Source organism: Nelusetta ayraudi, unplaced genomic scaffold (genome assembly GCF_046127955.1).
Source record: "Nelusetta ayraudi isolate G7.1 ecotype Tasmania unplaced genomic scaffold, CSIRO-AGI_Nayr_v1 ptg000024l, whole genome shotgun sequence".
In the NCBI taxonomy this organism is placed as follows: Eukaryota; Metazoa; Chordata; class Actinopteri; order Tetraodontiformes; family Monacanthidae; genus Nelusetta; species Nelusetta ayraudi.
The window spans coordinates 352,931-380,898 of record NW_027466074.1 but is presented as its reverse complement, the minus strand read 5'-3'; the positions used below and the strand labels follow the sequence as shown (position 1 = coordinate 380,898).

Genomic DNA, 27,968 nt, shown 5'->3' with positions numbered 1-27,968 from the left:
AGCCGGGTTGAAATAACTAATAGCGTCAGTTAAAGAAACAAGAATAGAAAGCGCTTCGTTTTGTGTTTTAATGGGGAGCGATGGTCGAAAACACAAACGAAAATTTTTATTGACATTCTTGCAATTCAAATCATTTTTTTTTCTCATCGGTGAATTCATTACCAGTCAGCCAATGACCTTTCGCCGCAACGAAAGAAATGTCCAATATCCACACTAATGTATTTCTTAATGTAATGGATCAGGAAGGGATTTGTGATCATTTCAAGTGACATTTTAACTGTGGGGACAAGCAACATGTAAAAGACGCTCCTCCTTTGCATTCCAAACTGTCTTTTGAATCTCAGGTTGCCAAAGTGATCCAGCCATGCTTAGCACAACTGAGACAGCTGTCCAGGATTCAATCCTTTCTTTCCCCCCATTGATCCAGAGGAAATCATCCCCGCTTTCATTTCCTCAAGGCTGGATTATATTCTGGCATCAGCAAGCGTAATGTACAGAGGCTCCAATTGATTCAAAATGCTGCTGCCAGGCTTTCAACAGGCTCTGAAGATATGAGCACATCACACCGGTCCTTGCAGCCCCTTCACTGGCTACCTGTGAGTTTTAGAACAGATTTCAAGATCTTACTGCTTGTTCTCAAAGCTTTAAATGGTCAGGCTCCAGCTTATAGTTCAGAACTTGGTTGGAGTATTTATCAAAAGATTTGATTGATCCACTTCAATTTTCACTTTCACAACCATCTCTTGGGCTTACAGAAAATGGTCCCAGAAAGAGGAAACAATCAGCGAGCTGCAGTTGTGTGGAAGGAAATGACTTGTTGGTTTCAGTGGTCAGAGGTCACAATGGCCTGAGCGGCTGCAGACCACAGAGAACAGCAGGACTGGCTCACCAGCTGCCACCGAGCATTCAAGAACAAAACCTCAGAACTCACAACACCTGCAACCTTGAAGCCGTGCACATATATATATATATGCACTGACTGGCTACATCATTAGGTACCCTGTGCAAGCAGTGTGCGCCTTACAGAGCGCCTGTAGAGAGTCTCACCACACAATAGAGGCACTCAGTGGCATTCAAACATTCACATTCCATTGTCAGGCCTCCGGTTCCGAGAGAAGAGGCGACGGGCAGGGAAATTTGATGGAAAGACACGCCGGCGCAGTGTGTGCGACGGGGCACGCGTGAGGGAGGCTGCAAGGCGGCGAGCGCGAGAGAGGGGGAGAAAAAAAAAAGAAGCGTTCTTTGCTTTCGCACCACAGCTCAGCTTCAGACGCCGTCTGTTACACTGGCCATTTGCATAGCGGAGAGGTCACCACGAGCGAGTGAGTGGAATGAGAATCACATTGCCGTCCCAGCACATATGTGCGCGCGCACACGCTCCCTCGCACTCTCTCTCTCTCTCTCTCTCTTACAGACACACACAGACACACACACAGACACACACACACACACACACACACACACACACACACACACACACACACACACACACACACACACAAACGAGCAGTTCAGAGCTGGAGACGAAAGGTGACGATCAGGGACTGGCAGCGGGAATATTTCTCTCAAATAGATTCTGTCATCATTTTCACCACATCCCGAGTAACCCGCCCACCCCCAATCCCCAAACAACACACATACACACACACACACACACAGACACACACACACACACACCCCAGAGGAGACACAGCTTTTTCAAGTTTGCACACAGAATCACAGCAAAACTCCCCCCGGTCGCCTGATTATGGAAACAGCTCAGGGCCGCAACTTAACACTATAAAGTGGATCCCTCTTTATCAGCGGCGCTCATCACAGCGGAGCTAGCCGCTTCCTGTGGGAATTCATTAGATTGCGTTTCGCTTCCACCTTAAAAGAGAGGTCCCTTTCACATCCGATTAGGAACAAGCGGGAGACAACGCTGTGCGTTCCGCACAGCCCTCCTTTCAATCTCATTGTTCCCGCGCGCCTCCAAGAATTCCGATGCACCCAAGTCCGGTCGGGTCTCTCCTCCATTGCCCTCCGTCTCTCCGTCCCATTTGGCACCATTAGAGCTAAACCCTCCAAACCGGGGACAGCCATTCACCGTGACACCAGCTTTTGGCTGTGCTGATGCCACACTTACATATCAATGGCGTCGCTGTCTCTCCTGTGAGGGCCGAGGAGCGGGAGAGAGAAGGGCCCCGGTTCTCACAGCAGCTTTCCAATCTGGCTGTTTGTGGTGCAAACATACCTTCTTTTTTTGTTGTTGCATATTTATAGCTGTTTTCCCGAATTTTGAATAAGTGGGAAAAAACAGCGTTCAACGTTTTGGAAAAGGTGCAACAGGGCAGCAGACGTCTCGGGGGGGGCACTGCAGGTCGTACGTGACGGCACGACGCTGACAATGAAAGTTTAATGGCGTCATCTGTTAGCTGCAGGATGTAACGTATAGGCCCGCGCGGAACACACACAAACACACACGCATCTCCGACGTACGCACACAGCTGCTTATCGGCAAGATGCAAGAAGCGCACTCTCAGCGGAAGTGCGGAGTGACAAAAAAAACAACTTAAAAAATTAATCTCAACCGAGTGGATGAAATAAATAAAAAAAACACGTTTCAATCCCTTGAAGCTCCCGCCTTCTCTCGTGTGTGCGGCTCCGCCCTTCACCCAGTTGTTTCAGCTGCCGGGATCTCCGCCGGCTGAAACCCCGGAGGGGCAATACCCAGCGAGTCTTGCCCCTTGATCTCTGCAGGCCCAGGCCCATTCATTATTCAGGGCCATGAAAGATACAAGCGTCGTCAGCTCAATTTTTACAGGTTAAAAAAAAAAAGAAAAAAAAAAAGTCCTCACCGGCAGACAGTGAGTCAGTTGTGCACACATTGGACATAAGCCCAGCAGAATTTGTGCCTGCATGTAAAAAAAAATGTCACTGGTGGTGCGACTCTGGGCCACATAAACATCAGGCACAAATCTGCTGCGTGAGTGCAAAACATTTTTGTTCTCTTCTTCTCTCTTTTGCGCCTCCCTTTGACGATCCAGCGCCCTCGTGTTTTTCAGACTGACAGACTGTCGCGTCTAGAGAAAACAAAAAAAAGAGTAATCTGATCGCCGGTGGAATCAATTAGCCGGTTGGATGTGAAAATTTCATTAACAGAGACGTGCTCGCCGCTCAGCAACCCCCATCCCCACCAAAAAAAAAAACCCCTCAAGGCTTTGAAGTGGAACTCGGCTGTTCGACGGGCAAATAGTGACGGACGTGGGTGGCGGGAAGTTGTTTTTAGGCTCTGCTGGCTCTCTCTCTCGCTCTCTCTCTCTCTCTCTCTCTCACTTTCTCCTTCCTGATGCTGCCTCTTGGTCGGTGTGATTCCACGTGTGTGCGTGGCTCGGAGCCCACACATGTTCCCGACTCCGGTTCTCAAGCAGCGTCTCGGTTTGTTCATCTTGGCAGAGTACATAAATATGTAACAGCGCTTCAAAGTCTTCTGCGAGGAATTCTGGAGGTATTAGGTCTGTAAAGTCAAAACTCAGATAACCTTGATTGCATCATCGGGTTTTTTTTCTTTTCATCGTGGGCTGTTTTGAACTACCTTTTTTTTTTTTTTTTTTTTTTTTTTCAAATAACCCTTCACAGGACTGAGCCCTTTTAAATTCTAATTCTACTGATGGTCAGGTTATCCAACCTTCTCACCGGACCATCAAAATAACTGTGGTGTCATGTGGAATTCCAGCCGAAAGGGTGAACTTCAGGGTCGGACGAGGTTTCACACAGGGCTGAGAGCAGAAATGTCTGCTCTTCTTTTGATATAAATGTCACCTCATCTTGCATGAAAGAGGGATTGCTGAGATTTTCATGTCGAAACCTTGCTTCATCCTTTTCTTTTTTCACAAACCCCTTACGAGAAAGCATTTTCAAGCAGCCTCTGGGTTTGCTTGACAATCAGCTTCCCCTCAGTTTTAAACCGCTGCAAGATGCCGTTGAAAATCAGGAGAGGACGATGAAGAAGAAGTCTTAATGAAGCAACCGCAAGCCGAGCTGGGATTCGTGTGGATGATGCAGTAGCGTCGGTTTTTATCACTCCTGTGCGGCATTTGCACACAGAAAACAACAAAAACGGCCTCAGCAGACTCCTGACCGACTTCACCGACTGTTTAACCCCTTTAAACTTTTTAATCAGGCCCGCCGATACTTAAAGAAATTATATTAATACTCAGTAAGTCATAAAATAGCTATATTTCATTCATTTCTTCAGTGTTTTAGGAGTCATTTCAATAAAGAGCTAGATACCGTGAGGCCAATAATAGGAGCCAATAGGAAACCTTGAGCTGTGAGTACACGGAGTTAGACAGCAGCAACAAATCTGGTGGATTCGTCGTTACAAAGACTCTTTAAGGGCTCTTTAACAGATGGACACGTGAGATCCAACAGATGTAGGGGGCCTGTCATGTGTCATTCTTAGTTTATTGCTGTATTTTAAACAGTTACCCTGAAGAGGATCATTGCTGTTTGTCTTTGCTGACATCAGCGCTGTGTTTTTTTCTTCACTGGCTCCTTGCAGTGGGAGGAACCTCACTCAAACACAAGACATAATAACAATAGTGATTTTCTCAGGTTTTAGGAGCCATAATTTTGATAATACACATTTTGCTTATGCATGCATGTTGCGGTACTGTGCATCTAAGCTCAAAGTAAAAAGTTATATTACCGTTTACATTATACTGAGAGCAGGTGCTTCTTTCTGCCATACCAGCATTTCTCCATCAGGTACAATCAGTCCCAGCACAACATTTATTTCCCTGTTTAACTAAACCAAATTCTGAAGCACAGCAGATCCATATTTTGGGACTGGCGTAGTGCTGAGGCGCGTGTGGCTTGTATATGTTAATCAGAGACAGAGGCTTACTTTTGATTTAGCTTGTTTGCATAGAGTAGAGCCAGTGGAGGCAAGATAATGGTACCTGTCTGCAAACTTTCAGCTTGGAAAAAACAAAACAATACAAAAAAAACCCACGAACAAACAAACAGAAGCGCACACAGTGTGCAGACATAATTGTTGCTGCTGGGACCCAGGGGGAATTTAGGTGGCGCATTTTCTGTCTCTCAGCAAAAGCAAAGATTTCCATTAACTTTGGGATGTGGTGAAACACAGAGGCTTGCACTTCCAACTCTGCCTGCTGTGTTTCCTGATGTTATTAAAAAACAAACAAGATTAAAGTGAGATTTCTGCAGGTGAAAGGAAGATTAAGACTAGTCTAGGTTGACAGGCAGTAAACATGTTTTGTTTTACACTGCGTTTAAAAGTGAACTTTCAAGAGGATGTAATCTTAAAAACAAACAACTGAATGAACTGGATTAACAACAAATTCTGGCTTTGCAGTTACAAATTACTATTTCCTGGAATGTATATATATACATATTATTATTATGTTGTTGTTTTTTTAAATGCTCATACAAAACAAAAAAAAAGTGTGACATCCACTTGTAGTGCATTATTTTCGCCAGCAAGCTTCTCTTGTTACGACTGACCACATTGACCTATGTTTTCCATATACTCACCTGAATCAGATACCCTGCAAGGGCAACGATCTTGTCTCAGACCTATATATACATATATTTTTTTTAAAAATCAGTTGCGTGCCTCTTGGCTCTCAGGGACTTTGGATGTTCTTGACAAACTGTGCAGAGTCATTTGATGTGCGTGCATTTCTTGTTCTGGCCTTCATTATTTGTGACCAGTTGTTTCAGACAATCACTTCACTACAGCATTATTGACAGGGTAGTGTCAGAATCATAATGTGTTCTGTTCTGACATGTTTCTAATATATAAATGGATGCATTTAATATGTGATTGCATAAATAATTATTCTTACTACGTACATTACTACCATAATAACTACTACTACTACTACTACTACTACTACTACTAATAATAATAATAATAAATTGACTTTTGACTGATAAATTTCGTGAGGAATTTTCAGGGAACACGATGAAAAGGGGCGTGTCTGTGTGTCTAAATCCCCGTACGTGTACGTGTGTGTGTGCGACAGAGAGGGGGAGACAGCCAGAGAGAGAGAGGGAGAGAGAGAGAGAGAGAGAGAGAGAGAGAGAGAGAGAGAGAGAGAGCGCTACGGCGTGCGTCTCCAGCAGCTGTCGGGGCGTTCTGACCTTTTGTCTCCCGGCGGTCAGGTAGCGGAGCAGCGGGGGGGCGGAGACTCGGGAGGAGCCGCTCCACATCACCGCCGCTCGTCCCGGCGTCCCAGACAACAAATGGCTGTGAGGCGACAAAGAGGGAGAGTGTGATCCAGCCGTCCTTCCTTCCTTCCTTCCATCCTTCCTTCCTCCTTCCATCCCGTCCGCTGCCGTGGCCGTCGCCTCCATGCTCACGTGAAGTGGCCGCGGAGAGGAGAGGAGAGGAGAGGAGAGGAGAGGAGCGCTTCTTCATCGCATTCGTCCGTCCCGGCTGAGGTGATGGCAGCGCCCCGCTGACACCACGGAGAGATACCCGCTGAGACCGAGCATGGCTGTGGACGGTAAGAGCGCTTCCAGCCCCTCAGCATCAGTGCAGGGGGGGACTTCTGGAGGCGGCGGGCACTTCGCATGCACTTTACACTACTTTCACATTGCAGCGTGCACAATGGGGCTCAAGGCTGCAGCAGCCCTAAACACTTTGCACAGCCTTAGTGTGACAGACTAATCCTGCCGCTGCTCTTTACATTTTTTTTGGGGGGGGGGGAATGTCAAGATGCTGCATTTGAAACTGAAAAATAGTTGTCCCTGAATCCTCTGGGTATTTCTCTCTCCCTCCCTCTCTCTTTTTTGCCACAGCAGTGTTTTAAATATTTCAACATTGACTGCAGTTATTTAACCCAGAAAGAGAACTGACAAGAGGTCTGTGCTCATTTCTCTGTGTATGCACTCGCAAGTCTACAGTAATGGGCCAGCAGCAGCTACTGCCTCACCTGGATCAATTACAGCCCAGGAGCACAACAGTGAAGCGGCACTCTTTGTTCTTTCACTGTTTGGATTGCTAATTATGGAGGGGGGGGGAAAAAACACTGTCAGCCGACACATTAAAAAAAAAAAAAAAAAAAAAAAAATCCATCCCCAAAGCAATGCATATTCAAGGGATGCTTTCCTAAGGGTAATGTGCGTGAACTGTCTCAAGTGTGCAATTTAAACACACGGCAGACGTCCCTCTGCCTGCAGAGACCACAGTTTCAGACCCTGACTGCAACTGAATTCCGATCAGTCAACTAAATGTCATAACACATTGAACAACACCCGTCAAAGTAAAGGTCACGGCTATAAAATTTTGCTGTCCAAAGCCCCAAAAATATCCAACAGGAATCCTTGACATGGAGCCTTGCGCATCATATTACATTACTGACATGATTAACTTGTTCAATCTTATTCAGCAAAATAAAAGTCTGACAAATGTTACCCAGTCTGAAAGCAGAGTCACAGCAAATCTGGGCAGTGATTTAGGAATTAGAGGTGCAAAGTGGCTGTTTTTATCAGGTTTGTATAGGACCACTGCTGTTGTGTGTTGTTGTTACCCCTGTCTTCCCTCTTTTTTTGTAGTATTTTTTTTTTTTTTAACTTCAGCTAACCAACGCAGATGAAACCTTATCAGAGCTGTTGCATTATTTTAGCACCAAGAGCGTTTTTCTACTCTCTTCTGCCTACTGCGCTTCAGGTAGCACACATGGTCCGACACTCATTCAGTATGTGCCCAGCGACACATTGGGCAATGTATAATTAATCGAAGTTTACTTGGGCATTATTAATTTACTCAGTGCCTTTGGTGTTGATGCCAGATTGCGAGTGTGCCGTGCCACGGAAACTTTCAAGAGTCTTGGTCCGAAAAACATAATGCCGGACCAGAAGCGTTATTTCGGACTGTGAAATGGAATTGATTTCAATTTTAAAACGTTTCATTTGACATTTTCGAACTGTCAAGTATTTTTTCCCAGCACATGCGACTGCTATGCTACAATTACAAAAGTCCAAAAAACACAAATTATCTCTCTGAAAGTGGAGAAAACGTGGCAAAATAAAACGACTCCAAATTTTTACTTTTCAATCCCTGTTAATTAGTTGTGCTGGCTCCGACTTGTGTTTGCCAGGGGGTTGCGGTTTTCTCATTAGGTGGGCTGCCAGCTACAGACACTCTACACTATCAATTACAAGTCTTTTTTCCCCCTGCATTCTAAATGGCGTTATAGACATTTTTTTTTTGGGGGGGGGGGCATCTTCATGTAAATTGGTGAGGAAATTACATTTTCCTTCACGCCGCCTGCAGCACGGCGAGCCACGTCCTGCAATTACGCTCCGTCCGCGTTTGGCTATTCAGTAGTTGGATGAAATGCGTCGGACGCTCGCTCAAAATCAGGCCAGGACATCTGGCTGTATTGTCAATGTGTGAGATAAGCAGCCATACAAAACGATGCTGCTGGGCCCGCTCCATTGTCCGGCGTGCAGCGTCCAGGAGGATCGTTTCCCCGCAGAAGAGGAGGAGCGAGTGAGCAGAACGGTCTGTCCTCCATTCTCGTCAAGAATGGCCATGAGAGCGACCCTGTGTGTGTGTGTGTGTGTGTGTGTGTGTGTGTGTGTGGTAGGTCAGGCTGAGTCCGTCCAGCATTTCGATCCTCGAAGCAGGGAATTCCAGGGTGGCCTCCGTCTAGCTGCCAGACCGACACGTTCACCATCAGCCTGACAGGCCCACAGGGAGAGAGGAACAAAGCCAGATCGCAAACAAACCTTTCGAAAAACAAAGCTTTTCCTTTTTTTTTTATTTTTTATAAGAAAAAAGAAATCCCAACTGTGTTCCACGTGAGCGTGCGGCTGGTTGTTTATCTCAGTGTTTTACCGGACGGCGACGGGTTGCTTTTGTTCCTGGCCTGCATGATGGAAGGAGCAGCATGGGACAGATTTCAGTCGGAGATCAGACTTTTGTCTCGTCAACGACAGTAACACAAAACAAGTGGGAGAATCTCATTAGAGAACAACGTTGTTCTTTCCCCCTCGTCTCTCCTCGTCTCGGGAAAAGTTGCTTCGCATCAACAACCGGTGGTTTTCCTCTCTCTTCCCCCTGGCATGTTTTTATGCACATTCCTGAAAAGGGTGACTGAAATGGCAAAATCTGGAAATGTAATTATTTAATTTGCAAAGCGGTTCCTGTGCCCACTTTTTTGGGGGGCTAGGGGCGGGGGGGGAGGGGACTCGATGCGCAAATTGGCACAACACATTTTGCAGTTGCGACGACGCAGCAAGCGCTGAATTCTGCTGAGGGCGCTGCTTGCAAATCGTCGTCATGCTTTGTATTAATCACAGCAAATACAAGCTGATCGGCAAGGGGCTATTACGACTTGTCCGACTGGACTTTCCTCCTTCTTCACAACCTCATGTTTGGATTCTGTACTTCCACAAGTATACTTACTTACTTCCTTATGCATACTTACATACATTTTATCATAAGAGTAATCATACATTGCCAGTACCGCCTTCTTAAGAATCAACGTCATTATTGTCATTATGTGAATATGACAACATTTTGCAGAGGCTCCCGGCTGAAAGGCACACACACACAAGGAGCATAAAGAGCATTGGTAAAAATGTAAAGTCTCCCAACCATGTTATCCCCAGTTTGCCCACTTGAAGCACTTTTTGTCTTTTAATTGCGAACTTTTGAAACATTCACCTCCACATTGGTGTGGAAATGAGGCAGATGTTTTCCATTTGCTGGCTTGAGCCAAGAAGCCATCCAACCTCCGCCGTCCCTTTTATCGTAAACCCCACAGCACGCCGAACGCACATGCTCCCATGGAGCCCTTTACCCCCCCATCAGGCCCCACTGCCATGAGCTCAGTCAGCTGTGAAATAGCCGGCCCTCTCTGGCGGCTCCTGCCACAGGATTTCAATCTAGACATGTTGTGTGCATGTTTCGCCCAAAAGTCGCTGGTTGTTTATGTGTGTATGTGTGTGTGTGTGTGTGCGTGCGCGTGAACATGCAAATGACGAGGGAGGGGAGCCAGTGCCGCGCTGGGTGGGACTAGGGAGGTGGGGGTGGGGGTGGGGCCGAGGACACAAATACACCCTTTGTCGTTTTTCTTGGCACGGATTACGTCGCCCTGCTGGAGACGTCATCCATTTGGTGCACTTTGGTGTCAGAGCCAAATGTGTTTCTGGCCCCTGGAGTTAAGTAATATGGAAATTGTGTGTGTGTGTGTGTGTGTGTGTGTGTGTGTGTGTGTGTGCGCGTGTGTGAATAGACTGCGGTTACCGTGGTACATTAGATCATATTATCCTGCTGTGTGTGTGTGTGTGTGTGTGTGTGTGTGTGTGTGTGTGTGTGTGGCAGAGCTTGCAAGCTGTTTACCTCCTTTCCTTTCCCATCATGATCTCTTGCCTCGTGTCACTGCAACGCATGACGAAGCCTCTTGAACATGCACACACACTGACACACACACACACACACACACACACACACACCTCCTACTGTTATCCATCATCGGCTCTCTGATCCAACCGTGTCCCTGCAGCCGCACCTGGTCTGAGCCCTGTGGTTGTCGGACCTGCACGGAGCGGAAAATGGACAGAACCAAAGAGGAAACGCGATAGAAGTGATTGTGGAAACTTCTCTGGAGCTCTTTGTCATGAACACCATGACCGGTGTGTGTGTGAGAGTATGTGCACTTGTGTGTAAAACCTTTCTCCAGTTAAGTGGAGACTTTTTTTTTGATTTGTCTAACAACTTCAAAAGAAGACTTTAGAACTCTGCAGTGACAGAACTTTGGTTCCCCTGCTTTGGATGTGGCGAGTAATTACACAAACATTATCGACATGCTAATGAAGCCACAGGCTTTATCGTACCTCATAGTTATTGTAGCCTGTAACCTTCCACTATGGCCCACACTTGCCTCCCCGTTCCGCACTGGGAAGCCAATCTGTGCCACAGCCAGTTTTATTGTCCCTGCAGACACAAGTTTAAATAATAAACGTCCTTACAAGTTAGCTGGAAATTCACCTCGAAAGTCAATGGCGGATTTTGACCTTGTTTGTCAAAGACTTGCATTAAATACAAGCTGTTATTAAGTTCCAGTACCTTAGTTTCATGTTGTTGTTTTTTATGATAAGCCAACCATGCAAAATCATTCTGTTAAATGTTCATAATACTTTAAAATCAGGGTTTGAGTTGTTGACTAAATTTTGACTAAAAATAATACTGGTAATGATTGAATCTCAGTCCTCGTCAAGGGAGCAGCTAATTAAAATGTTTTTTATCCTCAGTTTACTTTTGACTTTTGGGACAGTCTGAAAAAACAAAAAAAAACAATCCTGTCACCACAAGATATTTTTTAAGTGCTCTACTCTTCTTTTTGATTTGGTAAGGAAGCAAAATGAAAGCAGACCTTAAAAAATAGCCTCAGAAATTAGGATCAACTTGTCTTTAAGTCAATTTCGAAGTCTCGTTTGAAGACACTTTCAGACATCAATGTGTGAGAGCTGTCAAATGAGGAAAAACCCTTCAAGGTCTTTGAAAAACAAGCTCCAGTGCAAGCAAACTCTTCTGGGTGGAAGCACGCCCCATGTATAAAACATGGCTAAAGTCCAGCATCAACACAGAGGGTAGCAGCAACCAGCCTCTTTTCAGATTCTGAAGGAAGGTACGGTTTGATTCTGAAATGAATCCTAGTCTCAGTTTTAATCTTATCACCAGCTGCTGAATATGAGTTATAAAAGAGGGAGATTCACCAGTGAAGATATCAAAATGTGTGCAGTTGGAAAAACACTCATCCTTGGGGAGAGGAAATTGGAGGGCTGGCTTTGTGGTTTTCATTTTGGATTTGATTTGATGGCATTCTGTCATGACTCTTTTTCGTTCATGCTTTTAAGAAAGTTTTGAATCTCTAACAACTGGAAAAGGGCTTCATTTGGGGAGGTTCATTAAAACAGTAGAGTACAATGTTGTCAACATACACATGGGATTGGTGGGGGTAAAACTTAGAAATGTAATAGTTTGACATCACCTGTGGACCACATCTTTAGTTACTTTAACAGGCTCTCTTGGCAGTTACCGTGTAACAGGCAGTTTACCTGGAGGCTTTGGTGACTCAGGTTATTCTGTTTGTCATGCTAGTGGCCTGAGAGCAGGGTTTCTCAAAGTGGGGTGGCGCAGAGTCACGTCTGGAGGGGGCGCAAAACACCGGGCGGGAGGGACATGGGGCGCCCGGGGGAACTAATGTTTAATGTAATGTAATGTTTTCACGTCGGAACCTTTTCCACGGCGGAACAATTAACAAAAAGTGTTCAGTAGTTTGTAGCTAAGAAAAACACTGCTCAGGGACACAGGATGGACAAATATTTGACAGGGATGAAAAGAAGAATTCAGGAGTCCAGCGGTGGCCAGTGTTCTTTGTTGTTGGGCCCTTTTGGCTGTAGAATGGTTCTGCGAGTAGCTGCGGAACGATGGTGACGTTCACGCCAGACTTGAAGCGGGGTGCACCTCCGCGGCCGGCTCGCGCCGCACAGCGATCGTTTCGGCGTCTATTCTCCTATGCTCTATTTTCTTTCTAATGCGCGAGCCGCGAGCGAAAAAGCCAGAGGACAATGAACAGTTTTCGAGCGTTGATAGAACGTAATCAAACACCTTTGCATCAGTGCGTGATCTACGCCGCGACTGGCGCGATATTATGACTTAGCGCACGCGACCCTAACCCTAATTCCAGCCTTGTCGCTAACCCTAATGCCATGCAAGTCTATGGGGTCAAAAGTCAACTTTGTCCTTGAGACATGGGACCACTTGCAGGTTCATTGGGATCCCTCAAGACACAGCCACGTCAAATTTGGGGCTTCTAGCACGAAAAATTTTCTTCCTCCAAGGTGTGGCGCGACAGAGAATGTTTGAGAACCACTGCCTTAGAGTAAGAAACAGACGTATTACTTGTTACTGATCAAATACCTTGGAGATCCTTTTGATATACTGTGAGTGGAAACAGTTTCTCTTTATCAGGCAAGAAACCCTTTTACGACGATTTTCATAGGCGTGTTCTGACACACAATAATATTATGATAGGTCTAACTGGCTGGAGTTTTAAATGACCCTGTTTCTTGGTTTCATGTGGTGACTCGCCAAAGTCAATCAGCCAAGAGAATCGAATATCGTACGTGTATGATTCAAGAGTCATTTATTTACACTCAAACTCAAACATCCAAGAGAGTCGGTCTGAGTGGAGGACACTCGCGCCGAGCTATCGATTTAATTGATCTGTCAAGCGATCCTCGACTAATTCTTTTGCCGCCTGACCCTCTTGCGACTGGGGTTAATTCACAAGATAAAGAGGTGCCACTGGGATGCTGATGAAGTGGTGAAAGAAATCACTCCGGTGGAAGTCAGCAGTGGGTGAGCAGGAGCCGAACCTCCTCCACCGGCCCTGTCCCAGGTCTGACTTCAACCCCCTCCCCCCCCTCTGAATTAGAGTGTGCACGGGTCCATATCCAATTTCTCTTTTAATTAGCCTTCTGGGCATGGAGGGGTGGGGGGTGGGCGGGCTGATTCCAACAAAAAGGGTGCAGGGACGGGTGAAATAGAGAGATGTAATTTTTCTGCAGGGTCGCACTAATGAGGTGTGATTTTATTCAGGGGCTGTATCCCACATGTACCACGATGTTGTTACGCACTTACTTATTGCTTCTAGACCGTTCCTCTCCATTCCGGGCCTCTCATCAATCAAAACAATTTGTTTAGGCCTTTTAGATTAAGCGCTAAGCTTGGTTTTTATTTTACGGCGTAATTGTTTCCGTGCAATGGTAATGACTCAGATTGACTTTTTTTTATTTTTTTTTATGAATATTGTCCCCTCCGTCTCGCTCTCTGTCTTTCTCTCTCTCTCTCGCCGTCATTACCATCTGTGCATGGAAAACGAGATGCTCCATCCATGATAATGCTGATGTTGTGCGCGTCCTTGGCCAAATGTCGCTCAGCCTGCAGTTTCAAGGGGGAGCGGTCAACCTTTCAACCCTCCGCCCCTCCTCACCCTCCCCCGCCCCCTCACCCACCCAACAGCCGGCCCTCCATTTAGACGCCGCAAAAGCAAACAGCCTAATTAAGCTCTGCCCCGTGTGATAGGCCAAGCTCGCAGCTTTTCACTCTTCATTTATAGGTTGGCCTCCATGCTCCTACTGCCTAAAGCTGGCGTGTGTGTGCGTGTGTGTGTGTGTGTGTGTGTGTGTGTGTGTGTGTGTGTGTGTGTGTGTGTGTGTGTGTGTGTGTGTCAGGGGGTGGTGGGGGGGGTAGCGGTTGAGTGGAGCCTGTGGTTTAGATTGCCCATTAAACCAAATGGCTAATGGCGCCAGGTCCAGCATAACAAGACAGACCCCCCCCCCCCAACCCCCCTCCCTCCCCCATCACCACCCAACCGGAGTCACGTCCATGCTGGGCCGTGTGCACAAAGAACTTGGAAATTGAACATGTTTCCTGAAGTCGTCCCGGCCGTCGGCCACGCCACGTCCTGAAATAGAAATCAATTTTGCTCCCTCTATTTCCCCTCTTATCGGCCTTTCTTCCCTCCCCGCCGCTCCCTCTCCCTCCGCCCCGCCTTCTCGCAAACAACTTCCTTCGCTTCATACTTAGAAAAAAAAAAAAATGAAATTCCCACCTCCACACAGTTTGCCACTTTGCCGTACACCTCTCTCTCTCTCTCTCTCTCTCTCTCTCTCTCTCTTCGCCCGATGCGTTTTGGAGAGGGAAAAAAAATAATAAAGTGTCCTGTGGATGTAGAGCTCCGACAGAGTGAGTGGAGGCTGGCTGTCACAGCGCTGCCTGAATGGGCCCTCAATTTACCATGTCAATAGGCAGCCAAGTGTCAGCGTGTCGCTCCGCAGCCGAGTCGGGGTGCGAGGGTTGTTTAAATGCATCGCGACTCCCTGTGACTCTCTTTAACCTGTGGAACTAACATCTGCCCCCCACACCTCCGCCCGCCGCCCCATTCCTGCCTTTGCTCTGGGTTTTCGCTGCATTTGTTCTCTGTTTTTTTTCTCCCTCTCTTTCTTTCTCAGCTTCTGCTCAGCTGCACTTCCTCCTCACGTCAATCCGGTCTACTCCCCCCCCGCTCGCCACCATTCTCCTCTCATCCTCTCAGCCTGTCCTCCCCGCTGTGTAGCTCCCCCCAGTCTCGCAATCCTTTGCGTGCTCATTAAAAACGCCACACTTTTCACTTTCCATTTTTTTTGTGTGTGCCAAACAGAGCCCAGGGGAGCCACTGGCTGAGCTGTATAACAGCCATATGGTGGCCATCAAGAAAAGCGCCTCACGCCACGGAGAAAATGTGCTGCGCACGTTTCCACTACGCGGTCGCGTGCTATTGCGTCTGAGCCGATGTTTCGCAAACCCCAGCGACAAACGGGCCGTGACTCCGACTCAGATTCTCTAGATGTCACAGGGCCAGAACATGTCCTCAAGGCTGAGCATAAGAGGCTCCTTTTAGCCTTAAAAGTAACCCGCAACCTTCCAGACAGGCGCTCGACTTCCTGTTAAATGATTCATCTGCCGAAAGAGATTGAGGCTACGATGTCACTGCCAGTCTCTCACATTTGGTTTGCTTTTGATTTGGTTTTATAAAAAGAAATAATATTTCTTGCCTGCGACCCATCAGTTAATATTGTTTTGATATTATACATGCAATTACAATTACATGGCATTCTTTTGCAATCCTTATGTATTTACTGCACAGCGCTCCAAAAACAATATAGCCACCATTCATAATAAATAAATAAAGGTTAGTCTAAATTCCTTTTTTCAAATCCCTCCAGCATTGCAAAATAAAACATTCTAGATTAAGCGCGAAGAAATATCCATAATATATATTCACAACCACATGTGCTTGTACAAAATTCTAGTGGCACTGATTGCCAAAAAGAATAAAAAGACCGTGATTGCAATTATCACATAAGCATAAAACGAAGCGGCAATCCCCCCGTAGCGCAAGGCACTCCTAAAGGGTATCTGATACTGCCTTTTGTGTGTAAAAATGCTCTTTTGGAGTCTTTGCACTACTTTGACCCGATTTTCTCCAAATCCAACGAGGCATGTGGCTGTTGTACCTTATCCGTAGATTAGGAGGGATTTACCCGGCAAATGTGGGAGAAAGAGGCTGTGGGATGCGATCGCCTAAGTGCTGCGCTGGTCACAAAAGCTGCAGAGCTGAGAGAGGGAATTTGAAAAAAATAAAATAAAATAGTCCCCCGTGGTGCATGCGGCACATCAAGGATATTTTGACTCTGCATGCACCTGGAGCTATGTAAGACTTCTGCAGATCTTGACAGTCGCTTTAAGGAGCAAAAAGCCATCCTCCACATCACGCTAAAAGCCATTATTTTGTTTCCCCGTTCCACGCCGTCTGGTTTTGTCTCGTCCCGCAGTCCTGTTGCGATGCTTTTATGGAAGTTTGCCCCTGAAATAGTTGTTACATTGAGCTTGGAATGACAGATGTTAAAGCGGGCTCAAACCATTGTTGCGGGAGGCAGCCAGGGTTGCAGGGCTGTCACTCAGAGTTAGCGAGGGCGGGCTTAAAGCTGTCATCTCACAGTTTCAGTCTCGCCCTACATGTCAGGTCACTGGTGCCATGCAGGATCTGCGTCTTGGCAGCAGCGTCGAGAGGGAGACGCACATACTTCTTTTTTTTTTCTTTTTTTTCTTACACACACAGAAACCTCGAGTCACGCGCACTCATGACCGTCTTTGCACGTGCACCACACACACGCGCAGAGTACGCTCTTGCTGGCTGAGTCACCCGCTGTGGGCGCCGAGAACGATCTTCAGCTGGGAATAAAAACCGACACGAGTCACAATATTAAGTTTGCTAGAATCTCGGCGTCTCTGGCGGAACGGGAAAGCAATGAAAGCCATGCAAAAAAAAAAAAAAATGGACGGCTGGAGATAAGGCAGTCCTCTGAGCCTGTCCTTAAACTCATTGAGAGGCTCCAATCAATGGCGACAGTAGAGGAAGCTGCATGACTGAGGAGTATCAGGAGGGATGAGCTTGAGGTTTTACCTAATCTGGCGGAAAGTGAAGTAATTAATGGCTGGATAATAACTCTCTCTTATTTTCCTGTAGTCTTTTACTGAAAGGGAGTAAAAAAAAAAAAACGTCCTAACAATCAGCCTTTGTATTATTATGAGTGGGTGTAATGGCACACGCAGGCGTGTGTGTGTGTGTGTGGGTGTGTGTGTGTGTGTGTGTGTGTGCGTGTGAGACATGAAAGAGGCAAAAGCGTGTTAACGTGATCGCCCACGTATGTGCTATTAATGTCTCATTGTTAACATGATGTGTCTGAGGCATAATTGGAGTGTGTTTAAGTTTGTGCGTGTGTGTGCGTGTGCATGTGTCTGTCCCTACATGTGTGCGATTGTCCGTGACGTCTGAGTAGCTGACAGATAATAAGGAAAGCGGCGCCACGAAGCAGAAAGCGGTGCAGAAGTGAGAGCTGGTTTTGCCATTTTAGTACAGAGCTGCTGAGAATCGCTGTGACTTCCACCACAGGAAGCGGCAGCGGTGACAAACAAGTAGACCCACGCGCCCAAACACACACGCACGCGTTTGTGGGGACACTTAGGTTGATTTATTGGTGGGTTCGCTGAAGCATCTGCTGCTTTAAGGACCTGCAAATTTCCTGCAAATCATTTGCGCGGAAACAATATTTATGAGCCGCTGATTGGGCCGAGGAGATTAGAGTATTTTTCATACATTAAGAGTGAAAGTCAAGCTGCCAAAAAAAAGCGCTAATTTTTCACGTCAGTTTGACTAAAAGGTCTAGTGTGTAAAATTTGGCCTGATTTATGATTTTTATAGAAGAATTTGGATATTTCCATATTTGTGTGTGCAGGCCACTGTAGTTCACTGGCAAGCTTGGGAGGGGGAGGGGGAGCGAATGAGTGCTGCAATATAAAATCTGACCACTGGATGGCAGAATTTTACACACTGTACCTGTAAGTACTGCAAATAAATGTATCGAGCTATTGTAGTACCGGTGGCGTTTCCAGAGAGTGCAAGCATCTCTGAAGGAACCCGAACTGGGTGTGCGATGGGTTCGACTCTTCTATCGCGGGGCGAAACTCTCCGTTTGAACTTTGCAGGAGGTGAATTAATCAATTCCTCTCCTGTTAAAACTTGTCACACATTTCTCTCTGTCTCATATTCCTGTCTCGACCAGCGTGAACAGTCTTGCCAAAACTACACAGCGTCTCACAGTATTTTAGTTTTTCTTGTACTGTTCGTTATTCCACATCCAGTGTATGAAGGCCTTGAATGTCTTTTTCGACATGTTGCATCCTCAGAAGTCAATCTCAAGCGATGACACTCAATGGAACGCTCATGTTGGAATGTCTTGCGTCGATGTCCAAAGATATTCAGACATTCAGACATTACTTTCAAGTTGGCGGTGCATCCAACGTTGTCGCCGCCTTGTGAACGACTTGTGAATCGACCTAGCAACCACGAGAAAGAACCAATGGGCCCGTTTCAAAAATAAGTCATTAATTGTGTCTTTAAGGCAAAAAAAAAAAGCATGGTGGAGAAAAAAAAAAAAAAGTGTAAACAGTGGAACAAGAGTAAGAAAAGGCGACGTGAGCGGATTACGATGGCGAAGCGGGAGAATTAAGGTTCCCGAGGGATCACTCGGCCTGGACAAGAAGCTCCTGCTGGGACTTTATGTGTACTGATGCGTGTGTACTTTCCCCGTGCGTGTACACAAGAAGCTGTGCCGGGGGAAAAAAAACAAAAACAAAAGAAAGCTTTAATTTGCTTCCAGGTTTCATCTCCGACTGCCCACTTTGTACCCTGTCGCTGTCTGCCGGCGCTACCTGTCGCCAAGTGGGGGTGGGGGAGGTGAACAAATGGGCGCCGGAGGAGGAGTAATTGGCGTTGCCCGTTTGACTGAAAGGGTCCGGGTGTGGGGGGGGGGAGAGGGGCAGCGCAGGAGAGGAGCTGATAACACGGCAATTAGACTGAGAGAGACAGACCCCAGAATCAGCGCAGCGTGTTATAAGAGACCCAGAAGAAGAAGAAGGAGAAGAAGAAGAAGACGAAGACAGGTAGGACAGCAGGGAGACTGGCTGAGCGCCCCGGGCTGGCGGGAGCTAATTTGCCTGTCTTGTCGAAGCTCCTGGGGCTCTTGTCGCAAAACATGTCTCACAGCGTTGCGCACACAAAGCGCTCGCTATCTAGAGACACAAAGGAAATCTTTGCCTGGTGCACACTGGAGTGTACACTTTGAACAAAAGCAAAAGAGTTTTTGAGCTCACGATTTATGTTTGGCTCCTCCTCGGGAACGGCGCAGGGAGGAGCCGCGTCGGCTCTTCTTCTTCTTCTTCTTTTCTTTTCTTGTCAGCGACGCGGCTGAGGTCTTCGATTCAAACGCCTCTGGCTCCTCCCCACCACCACCGCCGCTGCCGCCGCAACCTTTGCATCTTCCCAGCCACCTTTCTTCTCCCTGTGTCTCCCCTCCAGCCCCTCCAGGTGAGATTAGAGGCGGCTTCCTGGATCGCGGCACGGAAAGGAGCGCGACAAACTTTTTGAAAAAAAAAAACAAAACTTCAAAGCTCCGGGAAAGGTTTCAGCTGGCTCGCAGGATCGACCGCAACAGTCCCTGTCTGCGACTTTAGTACCCGCCTCCTTTTCTGCTTCTGCGGAGCATGAACTTTTTTGCTAGATCAAAATGGCTCTTTGATCATTTTTGCACCTTTTTTGTAGTCCTTGTGTTCTTTGAACCTTTGATAGCCTTTTTTGTGCCCTGTGGAACAATGGCTGCGACATATGAATTTCCCCACTTGATCTCATCTTACATCATTTCATCTAGTTTACAAAAAATGCGACAGCATGACGCAAAGCACACGATCAGTGAACCCTGACAATGGCCGTGCACTCGCCTCATTGTTTCGCAAACCCCCCCGCCCCCTGTGCTAATGCAACTGTGGGTGGACGCCGCCGCGCATCGCGATATCGACCGGTCGTTGTTGTTGTTTTATTTATTTTTTATTTTTTTGCCACGCACCAAAAAGTAGGCTACTCGCATGACAGTCACGGTTTAAGAACGCTCAATGAAGCATCGATCGCCCACCGCTTCCACATCCTGCCCTCTTTTCCGGGACTCGCAGTGTGAGCTCGCCGCATTGATCCACAGGCCGCGCAGTGGCGACCGGACCGAACTGTTAGCCACACACTCGTTGCGGGAGGGCGGGGGTGTGCCAGCGCCACACCGCGCGCAGTCCACTCGGGCGGGCGCGACCTTCGCAGATGGCAGCGGGCATGACCGTGTGAGAGTTTTTAATTTGGCGGGTGCGATTTTTCGATGTTGAGCCGACAGAGAGCGCCGGGTCCCTGCTGGACGGCAGTGCATTAGCCATTGTATTAGCTTACTCGCATGAGTTTTTTTGGGGGGAGTGTGGTGGGTGCAGGGGGCTCATATAATGGCACACCCCGTTTGTCTGATTGCTCGAATCACTCCCGAGTTCATTAGCAGACCACCCGTTTTATGGCGCTTTATGGAAAACGATCGGCTCAAACACCAACTTGGAATCAAAGAGGCCGGATCTTTTTGATGCCGCTAACCTGCGAAACGACTTGCTTCCTGCTGTTAATTAGCCTCGTCTCTTCCCACAGCACTTGGAGAAAATGAGCTATTCCGGCGCTTTTAATATTTTGTACCCAAACATCGGTTAATCCGCTCCGACTCGTCTGATGCCACCCAAGGGAACAGCTGTAAACAAGCCCTAAATATTTAAAAAGGCGCCCCATTGAAGCGAAGAAGTTATGCTCTTCCGCTTTCAATCCCTCCCAAAATACAGAGGAAGACACTCTCTTTTTCAGGAAAGACCCACTGTGGGTAAGATGCTTTAGATCACAGCGTGAAGCGAGATTTGGAAGCCGGGAGATAATGTGTTATTTTTATGTGACAGCGGAAGAGAATCGTTTCCCAACATCCACACAGTAGTGTGTCACGCCTGCACTCTCCTGCTGGATCCATTTTGGAAAAAAAGAAAGAAAGTAAATGTCTGGTAGCAGAGTTTTTGATAGACTTCTACCTGCTAACTTTTCTTATTTGAACATCAGCTAGTTACAATTTAGCCTAACCTTTATACTGTGGCTGATAGTGTGCTTATTAAAAAGCAGTCTGAGCTCTGTTGTGCGTGACCTTTTCATGTAATTTTTCCTTTGCCCCTCTGATGCCACAGCTCTATTTGAAAATCCCCAATAAGCAAACGCAGATGAGCCCGTCGGCGCATTTGGAAAAAGTGCAAATGAAGCTTTAAATGAAACCTACACCTGCTCTGTCATTTAGGCTGGCGAGATAAACAACCGTTTAAAGGGCCCCACAATGTTGGAAGTTCCCTTCACAAGTGCTTTCTAACAATACACGTCTCCAGCCTGCCAGTGAACTGAACTGAATGTGCTTTTGCTTGCCCCATTTTTCGGAAGGCGTGTGCTAAAACTGGAAACCAGTTTTTTGTGATGTAAAAAAAGACTTTGAACTCCCTTGTTATCACAAGGCCACCATCCAGGTGTTCTGCTCCATGACACGGCTTACTTTTGTAAACGTCTACAAAGCATCAAGTGGCTGTAAACAAGAGACTGTTTTCTATAGAATCTATAGTTTGCATTATTAATCATTTGATGCTACTTCAATGAAGTCTGGAATAAACCATGTTGTTTTTTAAAAACTGGGACCTTTGATTCCCTGTAAATGTATATAACGTGCACAACATCTTCAGAACTCAATCTTTTGGCTCTTCAGAAGGTTGGGTTCTTGTACTGCCCTCGATGATTAGATCTGATGTGGGAAGTTATATGTCTTTGTCTCTTCTCACCGACTTGGACACTTTGTCCACCTCTCCTTCTGAACACCCTCTTAAATTCTGACGTACTCTTCGAGGGCCACAAACACGCCTGACCCTCGTGTTCGGTCACGTCTGAAGTGCCACTCTTCTTTTTTCGTCTCTTCGGTTGAAACGTGCGAGCGAGAACAGACTCAAAGTGAGGCGGACCGCGTTTTTGTTTGCTCCCGTCTGCCTGTCTTTTCTGAAGCAATCTGCAGTGGTATGTTCTCTGACACAGTGATGGGTAATCAATAGTTCTGTCTGTCTCGGTGGAAGTTGGGCGGGAGCTTAAAAGGCACCCTGCCTTCAATGCCAGGTCTTTTGGAGTTTTTCTCCAGTTTTTCTTCAGACAGTCGAGCCCAAGGACGGACAGCCTGGCGTTTCTCAGGCCAACTTTGTTCCAGGAACGACCTGTCCTCTCGGGGCACAGTCGGACCTCGACAGCTGCTCGCCGAGTCGTATCAGCGGGAAAAACCTGCAGAGTTCTGGGTTCTTCAACCTGCACTTTGAGCCACAAGTGCCCTGAATTCCTAATGTGGAATTGAATCCCCCGTCGATGCAGCTGCATTTCCAGGCTGTCTGCCGCTTTATTGGTCTGCCTGGCATAAACGTAAAGTGACGGGGATTATATAGATGTGCAAATATTCTCAAGAACGCCAGCCCCAAACAACGGCACACACCAATTTATGCGGCGGCTCCACCACTTGTTTACGCCCTGATGAGAAATGGTGTGCTGCTCCTACTCCTCGCCATGGTGGGTGTCCAACACTGATTCCCTAATCGGAATCTTGTTGTGACGCTGATAGCCTGTGAGAGGTAAACCTCATCCGCTGCCACCGTATGTCTCACCGGGTAATTGAATGCAATGCATCATGGGGGGGACAGCCACTAAGGTTCTGGGTTGATTAATTATTTTTTTTAAAGCCTTGGCCATAATTCCCCTTTTCAAGCCCAAAAATGGAGTAATTTCATGGCTGATTCCTGGGGTTAACAGTGGTCCTGCTGGAGTCCGGTATGGAATAGTGGCAAACAAATCTGGATCAGTGGTAGATGCGCCTGACATAGTGGGACTTGGCAGCGCTGGTCTGTTTGATGCTATATTTAGAAGCTCAGGTTTAATATGCCACACAGGCTTGAAATCACTACATGATGAAGTTTTCACCCCCTCTTGCAGATTACAGAGGAGTGAGGATGAGAGTGGTTCTTCTTCCCACTCTTTTCCTCCCTCGTTTAAAACTTGGGCCGTAAATAGATTTTTTTTTTCTTTTTATCTTCGAGTTGAATAAGAGGTCCTCAGCAGGGAGGCAGCTGATGCCAATATCATGTTGTTAAAAATGCACCGGGGCGCGCTCCCTCCGTGATGTTTGGAACGAGGTGAATTAGCCTGAATAGCTAGCGCTCCCTCATCCCTCATGCAAGAGGCAAACACACAGATGCACAGCCTGAAGTTAATGCCAAGGTTATGCAAAAAAAAAAAAGTGAAATCAAACTTGTGCAAAAAGCCTACAAAGCCAAAAAAAAAAAAAAAAGCCGGGCTAATTTAGCTCCTCACTTTTGGAGTCCAATAATGTCCAGCGATGCTGTGTTAATCTACTGTGTGATGTGACTTGGAACGACCTTCCGGGAAGCCGCACCTGAAGCTTAATTACCTTTTCAAAGGGGAATACCTCTGAGATTTAGCAGCCACTCCACGCGGCTGATATGCTCAGTCGAGAGGCGGCGATACGAGGTCACACTTGACTGAGTCGTACTGACCTCCCTCTTTCTCCGCGCGCGCTGACAGACAAACACCTGGCTGACACTTTACCCTTGAGTTTGGCTTCTGGGGCCAGCAGCTCCTCCCGTCTTTCCTCTCTTTTATCAGGACGCCCGGCCAACTGAGACTGCAGTCTGAGCCTTCAAGACCACTTTCCATCGTATTTCTCCTGGGTACGTGTCATGCACAACTCGCTAGTGTTTTTGAACTTGCCGTGTCCTCGAGAAATGAAGTAATTAAAAGTCAGTTTTTCACTTCTTTTGATGGGAAACAAAGCAGTCATTAAAAATCGTCCATGTCTGATGTCAGAAGACCACAACTGTTTGGTCAGTCTCTGCCTCCTAAAACCCTCTTTATTGTGTCCCCTTCAAAATATGTGAACAGTCCAACGTTTTAGCAGGAAGCTAACGCAATTATTTTTGTAAGCGGCTTTTGTGTGAGGACTAAATAAGCTGTGTCGACAAGATCGATAGAGTTTTTTGTGTTTTCTGTGTAGCGATGCTCCAATTGCAGTCTGGGAGGAGAATATAAAGATACAAAAATGGCCAAAGAATGGGCGATTTAATCTAAATCCATATTTCCCCCCCCTTTTATCTCCATCTTTATGTCCCTTAATCTTCCCGCTTCTTCCAGCAGTCACCGTCAATGGAGCCAAGTGATTATACCCTTCCAGTTAGGGACAAATAGGATAAGGGAGATTCGGCGGCGATCCAGTCAGATCAAATAGACACCGAGGCAGACGAGAAGCCAAATATCCTCTCCTCGCCGAACCGTGCCGAGCAACAGGGACGCTAATCATTTCATTACACCACAGATTGGTCTCGAGAGCTGGAGCTTAAATGCAGATATATAACTTAATTCGCTCTTGTTTGAAAGGGGCCGCCTCTTCCCTCAGAGCTCGACACCTCTGAAAGCAACACGCGGGTGCGCACGTTTCAAAGGAGTTGTCACTCGGATGGTACTTAATGGCTTTTGGCTGATTCTGGATTCTCAGTCATATCCTGTGCCAGGATGTTAAGCCAAGCGAGTCCATTGAAGCTCGCAAAAAACGGAGCACTCTGTCTTGGTTCGATGACTGCCGGGGGCGGCCAGGTCTGGCGACTTCATCGCCAGTGGGAAGTCGTGACGCTGCGTTTCTTCGTCCTCGCTATTGATCTCCATTAAGGGCGCTCCCTGTCTGATAATTGAAAAGGCCGACCATTAACCGCTTGTATAATTAAGTTGCTTTGAGGTCGATTAACACGTCTCCCTCGCCCGCTTCGCGGGCACTTTTGACTCACGAAAAATCGTATCACTTTGTCGCCACTTTGCGCCGGTTTAGCGCTCAACTGCAGCTCGGCAGCTCCCGCTCTTTCTCCTTTCTTCCCGCCTGTCTGACCCGCTCTTGCCTTCTGAACGTCTCTTCTCGCCTCCCTCGGAGATTGGCAGGTCTTTAGGGTTGCGAGGCGCCTGGCTTCCCGTGTTCCTTCCTCGCTGTCTCCTCCCCCTCAGTCTGACTGGCAGTAATTACATCGGGACTGAGCTCGGTCTGTCCTGACGACCCCTGAAGACCTGACAGCCAGAAAAGGGAGGCAGATAAAAGTGGTGGGGCGGGAAGGAAGGATGCTGCATAGGAAAATCAGGATTGAAGGAGAGCCGGGAGGGCGGAGAGGAAGACAAAGCTGCAGACGCTTAGAGAGGCGTAAAAGGTTACACAGCTGTGATTTCTGACAGGCCTTTGTTGTTTTCCCACCTTCGCTTCATCTCTCCCCCCGCCCCCATTTCCCTGTACATCCATGGACCTTCTCCCTTCGCTCGGATGGGACCAGGTGTTTTTCCCACCTGCCGGCTCGGGCGATCCATCATGCAGTTCTGAAATGCCAGCAGTCACTGCAAGCTTGTTTCCTCTCTGCAGGTGGAGTTTTTGACAGCGATTGTCTTGCACCGCTCAGTCAAAAGGATTAAAACCACTTTCGGATAAAGTGAATGACACCGATCGTGGCCACAGGACTCCGAACCATTTGTCAATTCCAATAAAGTTAAGCCCATCAGACCAAAAACTTCATGAATCTAATTTCAGGGATGCGATTTTAATCTTGGCTGATGTTACACCCTAGACTCCCCAAGAGCACCGGGGGAGGTGCGTTTCATCTGCAGGGGTGTGTTATATTATTATTGTGGAGCCGCATCTACACAAACTCCAAGATCCAGGGCTGCCCTGGTACTAGATGGAAACTATCATGAATTCACCTTCCAAGGGATTGAAACAAGAGGCGCCTAAAGAAAGAAAATGATTGAGACAAAAGTGTTGATTTCCTTAAATAAATATAGCTTTCACATACATCATCTGCAGTCTGCCCTTCATAAAATCAGCCCCCCTGCTGAGCAAATGAAAATTAAGAAGGCTGGATATCAAGCAAGGCTTTTTCCTCTCAAAAATACTTCGGATATTTGTCTCTTGAAGCACTGAATGAAGCATTTATCGCAACATGTTCCATTTTCAGCTCTTTGTCATCAGCGATTCTGTCCTCAGACTGATTGCGCTGCCACTTGAGACTGGGGATTTGAGAGAGGAATCCAGTTCACAGGGACGACAGCCAAATGCGCGCTGCCACTCTGACGCTCGTTAATAACAGTAATAATTCAATGGACACAGTGAGTGTTTTTCTCAAGCCCTCCGCTCAATACCTAACTTATGTTTTCTTTTGTGCGGCACGCAAATGTTTTTTCCACCCTTCTTTCTTGTGCCAAAACTTATTCTGAAAAGATGCGGCGAGGCAGACAGGCTGCATAAAAAACAAAAATAAAGCATGCACACGGTAGCCTCGTGGACTCGGCACGAATCGCGGAAAAACGCCCTGCGACCCCGACGCAGCTGCACTCTCATCCCACATCTGCTGCCTCACAGTTAAGAATATGAAAATGGGCCAGACAGAAAAGGATGGAGAGGGAAAAAAAACACAGCAACTCTCCAATATTCATGATGTGGGATTTCAAATAATCAAACGCTAATCTAGCAAGAGGGAGAATGCATTCCAAAGAAAAGAAATAAATAAAAAGAATCATGCACAGCTTTTATGGATGTGCACTCAGTATAATTGGAGATCAGAGTGGACTGGCATGGCTGCCCACCGCCGTCACCCACACAACCCCAGCAGCCATCTGTTTGTGGCTGCATGCGAGTCGGTACTCAGAGAGCTTGTGATCTGGAGCTTTTAGAGGATTATCAATTGTTTATTTAGTCGTTTTGGTGCTCTTGTGGCCGCTCTTCGTGGAAAATGTGTTTCCAAAGCCCTCCGATAAAGACGGAACAAAGTGAGGACCGTTACCTCCGCCTGCCTAATTCTAACCCTCGCCTCCTCTCTCACTCTTCTTCCTTCAGCGGCGTCGAGCTTCAGTTTCTGCCGTGCCTCCCTGGAGCACACGCTGTCCGCCGAGGAGCTGAGCTACCAGCTGCCGCGTCGGGCCGGAGGCAGCAACCTGACCTGGCACGACGGCCGCGGCCAGAAGACAGCGCACACACGCACCGTCAAACTGCTGCAGCAGCCCGGCACCGAGGGCATCCAGGTACGAGGCACCTCAAGCGCACGTGAACCCAAAAGCGGCGCGGAGGAATGTTTCGGTGGTGGCTCTGGATTAAAGCCACCAGCATTCCTGGTGGGTTCGCATCATAGCGAGAGCTAAAGAGAGAGCGCCTCTAAAACTCAGGCCATCGTTGGTATTACAACTCTGAGATGATTTTCTTTTAAGTGTAACCCTAACCCTAATGCCATGCAAGTCCATGAGGCTCAAAAGTCAACTTTGTCCTAGAGACATGGGGCCACTTGCTTTTTCATCAGGAACCTCTGAGAGACACCCACGTCAAATTTGGAGCTTCTAGCGTATGAGGAACCTCAAAACCCTAACCCTAATTTCCTCCTTAATGTCAGTGATGAAATTCCAACCATTGCACATACCATGCATAGGCGGAAGGTAATAAATTAATATGTTGTCACATTTTTATCATCCATTATTTTTTTCTGTTTGCTGTCACTTTAAAAAATAATCAATTTTTGAGCATTTCTAAAGGGATAGTTCACACAAATTTGTATTTCAATTGTTTACAACTCTCCCTGGTTTTGGTGACATTCTGTTCCTTTGTTGCCGTCCAAGTGTCCTGAAGAGACTCAAGTCTCTCAAGTATGTCAAGTTTAGTTTCCGTGTTGTTTGCCATGTACTTGAGAGCTCAAATTACCTCAAGCACTGCCTTCCTGCAACACTTGGATCAGTGGTAGAAGAGTCTTGAGTGAACTCTCCCTTGAAAAAATTCTATTCCAATAAATATTTTTTCATGATTTATTCAGCCTCTCCGTTTAGTGTTTTTTTTTCCTTCTG

At 47.0% G+C, this 27,968-nt stretch overlaps 1 protein-coding gene across 2 annotated transcripts in view; it reads left to right on the top strand.

Annotated features, from left to right (window-relative positions):
* Positions 1 to 6,120: 6,120 nt before the first annotated feature.
* LOC142889848 (sterile alpha motif domain-containing protein 10-like) overlaps positions 6,121 to 27,968 on the top strand; it is a 42,605-nt gene continuing 20,757 nt past the window's right edge. For both annotated transcript variants that reach the window (XR_012927009.1, XM_076028524.1), the window contains exons 1-2: positions 6,121 to 6,518; positions 26,977 to 27,161. Coding sequence is in view for 1 of the 2 variants with exons in the window: in XM_076028524.1 (XP_075884639.1) it covers positions 6,506 to 6,518; positions 26,977 to 27,161 (198 nt within the window). In the remaining variant the exon portion in view is untranslated. The remainder of the gene's footprint in view (positions 6,519 to 26,976; positions 27,162 to 27,968) is intronic.